The sequence below is a fragment of the Hydra viridissima genome, unplaced genomic scaffold, assembly GCF_058129835.1.
Source record: "Hydra viridissima isolate aposymbiotic clone 2 unplaced genomic scaffold, HvirCarnegie_v1 scaffold_12, whole genome shotgun sequence".
NCBI lineage: Eukaryota > Metazoa > Cnidaria > Hydrozoa > Anthoathecata > Hydridae > Hydra > Hydra viridissima.
In genome coordinates, this window is record NW_028324311.1 from 10665924 (window position 1) to 10678546 (window position 12623).

Below are 12623 nucleotides of genomic sequence, written 5' to 3' on the forward strand. Positions count from 1 at the left end.
GTCTAACTGTTAGTAAATCTTGATGCGATAAGACAACACTACTACCACTACTACTACTACCACTACCACCACCACTACTACTACAGTTTCTCCAGGATGACTTGATGATAATAAACTTGTGGTTTTTGGAAAAAGTCTTTTTTAGCCAAATATCGAATTGCAAAGAAAGTATTTAAAGAGAAATTACCTAAAGAAACTATCTGTATATTTTTTAATAACAATAATCATATTAATAACTGAAACGCCACCTTTCCCATAGTTGGGTTCTCGACGCAAACTTCTTTAATATCTTAAGAAAAACAAACATCTTTAACCAAGAAAAAAAGTTCTGCTAAAAATCGTAAAAAATACAATCAAAATATTCAATAAAAAGTTCTCAGCAAATTAAAGTAAAAAAATAAAAGTAAAAAACAGAATAAAAAAAGTTTTACCAGCGAAAAGTTAAAGCAGAAAATTATGACAAAAAAAAAAAGTGAGCTTTAATTAGTAAGGTTTCCTCTATCTGATTGGTCGAGTTCGATAGATTCAAATAAAGCTTTAAAGTTGCCAACGCCGAATCCCTAAGAAAAACGAAGAAATATAAAATGTTGGGATAGGTTTTTTATTTTTAAGTCTATATAACTTAGAATTTTCATTAGTCTAAATATCGTCGTCATCTATTTCACACCCCCATTTGAAAGAATTCAGCTCATTTTTTATAAAAAAATATACATAAAGAAATTTTTGTTTTGTCGAAGAACGGCTTCAAGGTCATTTTTTTGCTCTTAGAAGTTTTTTTTTGCTCTTAGCATATTTTTTGGAAAGTCTTTTTAATCATTTGTTAACTTTTAATCACTTGCAGAAACTTAATGCACTCCTATTCTTATGTCACTAAACAAAAAACGGATCAAGTCTAGTCTTTTAATTAGACTTTTTTGCTTTCCCAAGAAAATTTCTCAATATTTCGGTAAAATACACGACTTAGTATGTTAGTATGTTAGTATAACTTAGTATAACTTAGTACGACTTAGTATCTTAGACTTAAGTTTTAACGCAAACTTTCGAAAATGAAACCCATTCTAAAAAATTTTTTCTATTGAACTTTTTCCTTTGGCATGTACTTTAAATTTTATAAATTTATTTTCTTTTAAAAAATATTTACAAAGTTCATTATTCTTAACCGCCGCAAAAAAAGTTGCTAAAAAACAACTAATAAAATAAACAACTAATAAAATAAACAACTAATAAAATAAAGTTTGATTTTGTTTTTATTTTTAATTTAACATGATTAACTGTTATTGACGTTACGGCGACGTTGAACTGTTATTTTTAAAATCATTTTACAGGGAAAGAAAGATTTGTTAAGAAAATAAAATCGTTACATCACTTGTTAGAAAAATAAATTACCGCGTGATTGTGGCGTTGAATGGTTTCCAAAAATAGTGTTGGACGATCTTGACAAGGTTTGCTGAAAATTTGCAAAAGATACCCTTCGTCATCATAATCCACTAAGATTTTTAACTCTTGCAGTTTATCAATCGACTCATTCACTTTTACTTTGGAATGCTTAAGGCGTTCACGTAGAGCATCGTAATATGTGTCTGGTATCGAGAGAAATTGTAAACCACGCTCCTTCATTGCAGTTATCTACGATGATATTCATAAGAACTTCATAAAATAAATATATAAGGAAAAATAATTGAATTTAAATAGTTATTGCTAAAGTTAAATTCAAGTTTTTATTACTTAAATAGGTACATAAATAGATTTGTTTTTTGCGGTGTTTCCGATCTTCGAAACATTGAGCACTTATAACTTTTGAGCTATTTGCTTTTTTCAAATGGAACACGCTCTTAAATGTGCACTAAAGAAAACATTTTTTTTTTAGAAACTACCATCCCATTTTAATTGCACTTTCTAAAAAACGAAGTTAACTCATCTATTTTTTTTGCCATTATAAATTTCTTTTGAGAAAAAATGCAATAAATTTCTTGTGAGAAAAAATGCAATAAATTTCCTATGAGAAAAAATGCAATAAATTTCCTATGAGAAAAAATAAAGTTAAGAAAATCAAGATTAAATGTATTTCATTGCATTTTTTTTGCTTCTAAGAATGAAAGAAAATCTAATTTAGTTTCTCAAAATATTTAATATTTCATTAAAAACATAAAATACATAATATTACTTTTAGGTTTTCCACGCTTCTTTTTAGCAATAGGTTTAGATGACTTTGATTTTGCTTTCGCTATTTCCATCTTTACTAATTCGATCTACTCTTTATTTTTTGTTCTTCACAAATCTTTTTCTTTTCTTCGTCCTCTTTTTTATGCATTTTGAAAATTTCATAACGTTTATTATTCCATCATTAATTTTTTGTATTGCCTTTTTGAATTGCACTTAAATTGGTTCTAGAAGTTTGAACACATGGTGGATTTCAATTGATGGTATAAAACTTGAAGAAAATGGAATTTCCTGTTCAAATTAAAGTACTGATGAAAGTATATTGAACTGCTGTTTCATAACTAAAGTATACAGATCACAAATCCATCAGGAGCGGAGCACAAAAGATTGTGGAAAGGCTCTATAAATTCCTGTAAATTAAAAACAAAACGAAGAATGTTGTTGTTGTTGTTGTTGTTGGAAAAAGTAGCAGCTTTTAGAGCTTACAGAGCTTTCAGAAGTGACTTGTGCAGCCTAATTAGAATCAGATTCAGAATCATCATCTAATCATCAATCATCATCATCTGCGCTCATACACCACTTAAGATGAACATTTTCAACATTTCAATGGAAAATTGAAATGAAAAAAACAATGGAAAAATGCCTGTATCATGGAAAACATTAATTATTCTTGACTCTGTAATAATTCTATCATTCATTAGTCAAATCAATCTCATCAACCTCTTGTAATAATTCTATCATTCATTAGTCAAATCAATCTCATCAACCTCTTTGCAACCATTTTTACTGTTCCAATTTTCAACTTCCTTCTTCCATCCTATTTCGGTTGGTCCAATAGATTGATGCATTGCACATTGGCAGAATGTGTGTGCAATTAGGAAGAAAAGAAATCATGAGAATTCCCCAATCCTTGCACCATTTAAATAAATTAATGTGACTTGGATGATTATCTAAGAATATGAAAAACAACATGCAACATCTTTCAATTGTTCATCAATTCTCTGAATACAATCTTTGAAAAAGTGTTTTTGCAAAAGTGGTTTTGCAAAAGTGGTTTTGCAATCCATTTCGATTCAGTTTGAGTGAATAGAAAATCACCATTAACAGTTCCAGAAGCATAATCAAAATCTTCCATCTAAGTTAACTTTTCATTCAAAACAACCTCGGTTTTTAACAAAGTTATTTCAAAGAACATTTCTACCTCGGTTTTTAACAAAGTTATTTCAAAGAACATTTCTAAAAAATTGTGAAAATTGTCAAAAAAATCTCTTAATTCTGCTGCTCTGCTAATAGAGTCAGGGGGTACAAAGATAATATTCTAGAATTTGTTTTAAGGAATAATTTTACCCAATATTTCAGTTGGAAGTCCATTTTTAAACTGTGGAGTATCTGAAAATTTACAACATTTTTTTACTTCTGAAGCAGCAAATCATTCTTCATCATAGAATCGCTCAAATCAGGTGACACACTAAGCCTTTCAACCAAACGTTCTTCTTCAAATTCAGTTAACACCTTTTCAGGACCAGTTTTCTTCAGACCTATATTTTGATGCTTCTTTAAATGCTAACTAATCTTTCACTCAGGTATGTTATAATTTATGAAGACAGCATATCATATATGATATCTGATTAGGTTCTTTCAGAAAATTTTTTAAAATGCTATCTTTAGAGAAAGAGCTTCATATTTCTTATACTTTTAAGATTCAGGGGCAATTATAGTTTCATCTTCTTCAAAACTGTCTTGATTTTCCATGATTATAAATCACTTAAATTATTTTTGATAAATCAAAAAAGATCTTCAAAAAACATATTATACAAAATTTAAACTTTTCTGTTAAAATGCAAAAAACAAATCTTTTTACTTAAAAAAACAGATTCATTGTTTAGAATTAAAGATATTTATTAATTAAACTAACAAATTCTCATTGAAGAATTAAAAATATTAAACTTTTGTATTCTCAAATGTTAATCCTCATTTTAGAAAAAATGGTAACAAAGTGTAAAAAAAATTATAACCTGGAATCATTGTAAGCTTTGTTTTATTGGAGAAAAACTTCAATCAATAAAATTTAATTCTAATTTGATGAAAAATATTCACTTTTGTTCTGAATGGTTTTATGCACATTTTTGCACATTTTGTAAGCAAGTCTGAACATGTAAAGTACTCTAAAGCATTTTTTTTCATAAAAAAGAGAATAGTGCAAAAAACACATTACCACAAAAAACACATTACCACAAAAAACGCATTACTGCAAAAAAATCTTTTTCCCTAGCTACCAAATAAATTTTAATGTAAATGGAGCTTTACAAACACAAAAGACATCAGCTTAATATCACTAAGAAAAAGAAAATAACAATTTAAATTTCCCTCACAGTAAAGAAAATTCTGAAAGAAAAAAACCATAAACAATCAAAAAAGAATTTCACACAACTTTAAATTTTTTTTTATTTCAAAACCATAAAAATGTGACTGCCATTTTTCCCTTGTGGTCTTCAAATGTTGAAACCTTAATGTAGTATTGCAAAATTCCAAATTGGTACTTTTTGACTGAACTGCAAATAATTTTATCAGAATTATGAATAAGCCAAAAAATCAGAATTATAAATGAAAATAGCATGTATTATCATAACTGATTTTGTGTCTGATTTTTTTGGCATTCATACTGATGGTCAACAAGATCAGAATGACTTTGAAAATGGAGCTATTTGCAACAACTCTTTATATACAAATCATTCTGACAGCTTCCTTTGTTATGAACTTCTATATCATTTGTGGAGTTAATTATGTGTTGCATATAGTAGCAAAATGCAAAATCGGTTGTCTTTGTAAGATTTGCACAGACCAAACTATGCAACTTGTGCAGACCAAACTATACAACTTATGGTGTAAGTAGTAAACAACATGGCAAAAATTTTTTTGAAACCATTTTTTATTTCTTTGTCTTCTTCAACAAATAACAACGAGTAATAAAATAACCAAAGCATAAAAAAAAGAGAACATACCGCTTCAATAATATTGTCAGTGTTTAGGGCAATATGCTGGACTCCTCCACTACCATAATAGTCCACATACTCCTAAAAAATTGAGAAAAAAAATTATTGAAGAAAAAAAATCTTATAGTGATTAAATAAACTACACAAGAATAAAAAAAATACTTTGAACTCACTTCTTGTAATCTTAGTTGGTTGAGTTTTTTAACTTAAAAAACTTTAAAAGGGAGACTATTTTAATGAAGTTTATTGTAACCTTGAAAGTTAAAGTTTTATCAATAAAATCCTACTTTATCCCTGTAAGTCTAAAAATGTTTTTAATGTTTTAGCAAACAATCAAAGTTAAAATGTGAAAGTTCAGCTTTTATTTGCTTTTATTTGCTACTACCACAAATGAAATCCTTAAAACTTTAAAATATTTTAGAAAAAAAAAAAAAAAAAAAAAATTGGTACAATAAGACAATGAGAAAACAAAGAGAATACTTTCAGTTTTGGTGGAAGTAATTAACAAAATTAAAATTTAACAAGTTTAAAATTTAAACAGAAAAAATTTTCAATATTGAAAAAGGAACTAAAATTGTAATTTAATTAACTATTAAAATAACTCTCAACAAAGTTAACGAAAGAAATAAACATTAAAATCATATTTGTCAGGAAATTTTAAGGAAACCATTTTTCTGTTGTCCTTGTCTTTGTGGTAATATATGGTGCGGCAAAGGAAGATTCTGTTCATAAAAAGTAATCAGTAGCTTTCTCATTAACTATTTTATTTATTTAAAACGTTTTCCTTTTAAAATCCTAAAATTTAGAGTCACAAGATTTAAAAGGATGGTTCAGGTTATTTTAGAAACCACCACATTTTTTTATTTGACCAGAAATTTTGGACCAAAACATTTTTCCTTATTTGAGGAAATTGCAAATTTTGTTTTTCAGTGATGAATTTATTATTATAAACTCTATAGAATTATTATCATAACCTTTTTGTATCTTTTTAACACTTTTTGTATTTATACAATTTTCTTTAAATTTGAAGATGTTTTCATATTTAAAAAGATATAAAAGTAATCATTAAAAATACCCCCCCCCCTAAAAAAAAAAAAAAAAAAAAAAAAAAATGCATTGAATAAAAAGCTATTCTTTTAAATTGAAGACCTTGGAATGAAAACCTCAAATGTCCACTTTTATGCAAATTGGGTTTATGTTATTTTTAGGTTGCCTATATATGAGTCCATGTAATGACTCTTGTTAAATATTTATTTTAAAATTATATGTCCTTCAAATTGACTGTCAAAAAAAAAGCTATTTTTTTAAAAACATCAATAGTCACAACTGGTTTGTTTAAAAACAGCAAATGTCCGCATTTTTTACCAATGTATTGCAGTGTAAATCACTTGTATTTTGACATTAATGAATAGTGCTTCTTGTATCGTTTTCTGTTTATTTATAAGTTTTTGCAAGGTTTATAATGGAAAGTTCGAATATAAAATTGTCTGAAAAACCCAGGAAAAGGAAAATTAAACACAGCAAGCAGAACTTAATTAAAATTGCAAAAGTAAAGGAAGCTCGTCATGTTAATCATGTAGGAAAGTATCTTCCTGCTAAAACTGTTGGCAAAGATTGGAGAAATAAAACAAAGTATTGAATTATAATATTATTAACTAATATACTATATATATACTATATATATATATATATATATATATATATATATATATATATATATATATATATATATATATATATATATATATATATATGGTATTTCATCATCATCATCATCATCATCATCATCATCATCATCATCATCATCATCATCATCATCATCATCATCATCATCATCATCATCATCATCATCACCACCACCACCACCACCACCACCACCACCACCACCACCACCACCACCACCACCACCACCACCACCACCACCACCACCACCACCATCATCATCATCATCATCATCACCACCACCACCACCACCACCACCACCACCACCACCACCACCATCAACAATTATTTATAAGCATCCCATGTTTTTCATCCGTTAGTTTGTTGATTAATAACTTTTGTTGAACAAATTTATTCAAAATAAAAAACTAAACTTCTTTTTAATTGTGTATACAAGATGTTTATTTATCTGGTTGTATTGAAGTGATAAATATAAAAAGAAGACGTTCAAGGATAAAAAGGAACTTGAAAGATGTAATTCCTATTAACAATGATATTTACATGCATTCAGCATCTTACAAGTATAAGCTCAGTATTATTATTCCTAATGCGTCTTATAAAATTCAAACAAATCCTCATCATTCTTAATAAAAATTAGTCTTATTTGTTTCAGATAAAATCTTCTGATGATGGTCTTAGCTATGAGATTTGTATGAAAGCATTTTTATCAATTCATGGTATTTCTCATCCTTGACTGAGACGTATTCAAAATCATATCACAAGTACAGGATTAGCCCCGAAAGATAAAAGAGGAAAACATAAAAATCGCCCACATGCTGTACCTGATCAAATAATACAACTCATTTATTCTCATATTCAATCCTTCAAAGGCCGTCAAAGCCATTATTCTTTTACCAAAAATAAAAATGTAAGATACCTTCCAGAGACATTAAGCAGTAAAAAAATGCACAAACTCTTCTTACAATTTTACAAAATCCAACTAAAATATGATACATACTACAGAATTTTTACAACCAAATACAATCTATCCTTTGGATCTCCTCGCAGCAATACATGTTCATACTGTGATTCAGTTAAAACAAAACTTCAAGTTTTTGATTGTCCTGAAGAAGACAAACAGAAACTGGAGATAGAACACAAGCTTCATTTGGAAAGAGTATAAAAAGCAATGTTTAAAACTACTAGCGAGCTCTTTTACTGATATTACTATCATATCAATTGACTTCATGCAAAATTCGCCTTTGCCAAATATGGTTACAAATGCTGTATTCTATTCTAGGCAGTTATGGTATTATGCATTTGGGATACATGATTTAGCTCGAAATGATGTATTCATGTATTCTTATTATGAAGGAGTGGCAAAACGTGGGCAAAATGATGTAACATCAATGTTGCTCCACTGGTTAAATAAACATTTACCAGAGGGTACAAAAACCTTATATATTTTGAGTGATGAGGTTCTGGACAAAGTAAAAATTTTCTCATGATTTGGTTTTGGTATATGGTAGTACATGTACTTAAAAAAACTGATTGTGTAATTCATACTTTTCCTATAAGAGGTCACTCCTTTTTGCCAAATGATGCAGATTTCCATCTGTTTAGCAATACTAGAAAAACAATCTTAGCAGATATCCCTGAGGATTGGGATAAGGTTGTTCTTGAAGTAAGGAAAACACCAAAACCTTTCATTCTTGAAAAACCAAAACAGGAAGACTTTTTTAATATAAAAGACATGATTAAGTCTTACTTTAGAGCAAATTATGGAAAAAACTTCAAACTAAGACAAGTCAGAATGTATAAAATAGACAGAGATAAAGTTGGCGAAGTTATAGCTAAACAAAATAGTTTCTTTGGATCTTGGGAAAGATTTAAAATACTAAAAAAAAACAGTATACCTACAACAATTTCCTACAAACTATCCTATAATGGTTTGATTCCATTAAAGGGAGCCAAAAAAAGGATGTTATAAAACTATGTAAATATTTACAAAATCCTCAAAATGCCAACTTTTATGATAATTTGCCTTGTGACAACGATATGGTAGATGCTGATGAGGAAGATAGCGAGGGATTAACTGATATAGATTAAAATTCATATTTAAATGAGACAGTATTTTTGATGTAATATTTCAGTTTAGTTATAATGTTTTGTATTTCATGCTTTTATCTTTTTGTTATTTTTATTTTTATTTTTTTATGTTACTTAAAAAAGTAAAAAATATTCATAAGATCTTTTTCTTCCACTTTATAAACTAAAAGAAAAAAAAAAAGATCAACTTTGTTGTTTTTATTTCTCCTTTTATAGTGAAATTTCTTCGTATTTTGAACCAAAAACAGCAAAAGTCCAAATCTTTTGGAAAAACCTCAAATGTCACATTAACTTTTTAATCAATATTTAATTATGCATACTTAAATAAAAATATTAGTTATACTTATTCAGTGCGCAAAATGTGGTTCTATGATTTGACATTTAAAAGATAGTCATATATATTAGTGGAACCATGAAATTCAGTTTAAATGCTCTCCTGAAAAAAAGATCGTTTGTGACATTTAAGGTTTTCATTCCAAGGTCTTCAATTCTATATAGGTTAAGAAAGTGAAACATTTTTATTGATCTTTCTGAGAATTAATATCATTCTAAATTAAACTTATATAATTTTTTTTACAAAACTGTTTTTCCTTAGCAAAAATATTTTTATAAAAAAATTTGAAGATTGTAATACTTGGATTTGACTCTTTCTCTTTCCTTTTGCAGGTTCATTAATGGGCATCTTAATGGTCTCCTCATAATTTGTTACAACAATAGAGCGCAGAGAACTGTATTCAGTATGAATAGCTTCATCATCCACAGACCAAAATCGATGAAATGACAAGTTTTTCTCATAGTTTTCTACCACAGGTGTCATTTCCAAATCAGGTTGATTGCCAACAACATGATCAATAAAATTGAGTCCAACATTAGGTCTACAACAAGGAATCTATTAAATAGTTTTAACAGTTTAATGGCTTTCACTTTACAGATAATCAAACTGCTCTCAATCAATAATAATAGAGAAACTCAATATGGCTCACAATTTTTCAAGCAAAGCATCTTTTGTATCCAACAGTTTGTATCCTGGTAGAAATGGCCCTTTGTAGTTTTTTCTTTCGATAAAGGTATGAACTGTGTCCCCATACTAAAATTTGAAACATCTAACAATCAATAATTAAAAATCCATGCAAAAACGTGAAACAAAAAATATTTTAAAAACAATGTTAAAATTTAAGGGCAGTAACTAAGGTAACTCTTTTTTAAAGGAATTTAATTATCACCGTTTTTATGCAAGCAAAAACTACAGTGCCATTCTCATCACTTTCCTCCCAAGGTTCTTTGATTGATGTTCCACCTTTTTCAATAGTTTTCTAAAAAGAAACATCAATAATTTAAAAAAAACATCCATAAAATCACTTTCGAAAAAGTGAAAACAAAATATTTTATTAAACAAAAGTAAAATGATAAAAAACTTTTTGAACAAAACTTTATGTGTTGAATAACTCACATGGTAGAGTTTTACACAATCCTCTACTTCAAAGGCAATGTCTTTGACACCATCTCCATGTTTTGTTTGATGATTACCATATTCTTAGTTGGAAAATTAAACATGATCATTAAAGTTTTGTGTCTTTAAAACAAAAAATTTTCATGTTTTAAGGGCATTTTCCTAATTTGAAAATGGCCTTAAAACATGAGGCATGAAAAAAGAGCATTTATGAATTTTATTTAGAAATTTTATTGTCTATTAATACGTTTGATCATTTTAAAGTAGAAAATGCCCATTGAACAAGGATTGCTTTCATAATCCAGAGTCTTGAGAAACAATCAGTGACACCATAGAGCTGCAAAGGAGGGAGTTTTTGCATCAAATTGTGACTAGTGATAAAGAATGGATGCAATATTATAACCCTTAGTGCAAAAAATCTATGCAAAACAAGGGAACCAATCTAACTTCTATTCTAAAACCTGATAACTGTGCCTTCAAAAATGAACAGAATGCAGTAAACAATAAACAGAATACAGTAAAAAATGAACAGAATACAGTAAAAAACAAGGAAACTTTCCATAAAGCAATGCTTGGGTATATATTGTAAAAATGGTGAGGGAAATATTAGAAGCACTTTGATGGGATATCTTAATTGCTCTGTACACCAGACATTCTGTTAAGTGTAATCAAAAATATTAGTCCTTCTTATCAGTTATTTTGCTCAATTAAAAAAGACATTTCTAAGAAATAATTTCAATCAATTTCAATTCAACAACTTTAAAAGTAAGGATATTGGTAAATGGTTTAAGATTGTATTCAAAGATGAAGAATTTTTGGGACCAAGTGATAGCTTGCAATGAAAAAAAAATTTTAACTTTAAATAGAAAGTATTTTACAGGCTTTTAAATAAACATTCTTTTTCATCAAATAAAAGACCAGAAACCTTTTCAAACTTGAAATAAAAATATCTTCTCAACACTCTAAAAGTGTGTAATGTAAAAAATTAAAAAATACAAAAAAAAAATTTTAAAATTAATAAAAAAATCAACAACAGCGACACTTAATATAGTCAAAGTTGGTATCCCAGATAACAAGACTGCTCCGTGATCTGTAAAGTAAATGTTATTTTACAACAAGTCCTTAAAGAGCTGCAGGTTATCATTAGGTACTCAACAGACTATGAAAATTTCCAGAATGGTATAGAGATGAGAACATGTAACATGAAAAAACCTGTAATCAAATAATGCAAACAAATACAGTATTTATAAGTTTTATGCACCAATGTATAAACTAAGAATATAAATTTAGGAGTCAAAAAAAGTGGCCAGGAATTAAATACCGAGTTGACTTATAAACACAGTATATAGCCAGCTTAATTAAATAGAAAATTCAATTACAGACTTTTAGAAGGTTAATACTTATTTTTGCAATAAGTGAAGATGTGTTTCTGTGAATGATGCTTTTGAATCAAATCAAAAAAAATCTGAGACTTTTGGTGGATAAAGTAAAGTTGCACAATATTCTTTATTCTGTTGCATTTGAATTAAAATGTCCAAATGCCTTATTTCGATTGTCATGATTATGATGCAAGGACCTTTTTTACAGTAGATCCAGAGTTCTTAAGTGTCTTGGAAGATTTATGGTGTAAATTACAGGTTGAAACAAGTTTCAGTCAAGTTTAAACTATATAATCAAGACTCAATTTTTTATTTATGAAAGAATCCTTTAAAAGACTCTGGAAATTCAAACTCTATTAAACCTCCAAAAATACATCTCATAATTAGTGCACATATAGCCATCAAAAAACTGAAGCAGACTCCCAGAGATACCCTCCAAAGATCAAAGTGGTATAAAGAGAGTTACTTGGTTTACAAGAAGTTTAGTTTTTAGGGATGAAATTTCATTAATTAATTATAAACCAAGAGATTTTCATCAAGACTCTTGTGAATAAAGATTGTAAGTTGATTGAAATAATAGTTAGTAATTCTAACAACATAGAGCTCATGCTTGTGCAGTCCCTAGATTTGATCCAAGTATATCTATATTATGGTTGTGATGGACAAATAAGTCAAAGTCCACAAAATAAATAGCCTGATTTAAGAGTTAAAATTTGGAACAGAGTTTCAGCTAAAATTTGCAGCAACTTGCAAAACTTGCACACAAAAAAATATGTAAAGCTATTTTCAATACTAATTTTGCTTTGATTTTTGTAATTGTGTCAGATTTAGTTTATCATATTTTTTATTGACTTTTTTTGTCTATTTTGT

At 28.1% G+C, this 12623-nt stretch overlaps 1 protein-coding gene across 1 annotated transcript in view; it reads right to left on the reverse strand.

The window, feature by feature from the left end:
* Positions 1-308: 308 nt before the first annotated feature.
* Positions 309-12623, reverse strand: part of LOC145193651 (4-hydroxyphenylpyruvate dioxygenase-like) — a 15200-nt gene continuing 2885 nt past the window's right edge. The window contains exons 6-12 of the mRNA XM_090068449.1: positions 10375-10457; positions 10148-10237; positions 9908-10011; positions 9559-9799; positions 5163-5234; positions 1387-1626; positions 309-560 (exon numbers count right to left, since the gene is read on the reverse strand). Coding sequence (XP_089924575.1) covers positions 480-560; positions 1387-1626; positions 5163-5234; positions 9559-9799; positions 9908-10011; positions 10148-10237; positions 10375-10457 — 911 coding nt within the window. The 3' untranslated portion in view covers positions 309-479. The remainder of the gene's footprint in view (positions 561-1386; positions 1627-5162; positions 5235-9558; positions 9800-9907; positions 10012-10147; positions 10238-10374; positions 10458-12623) is intronic.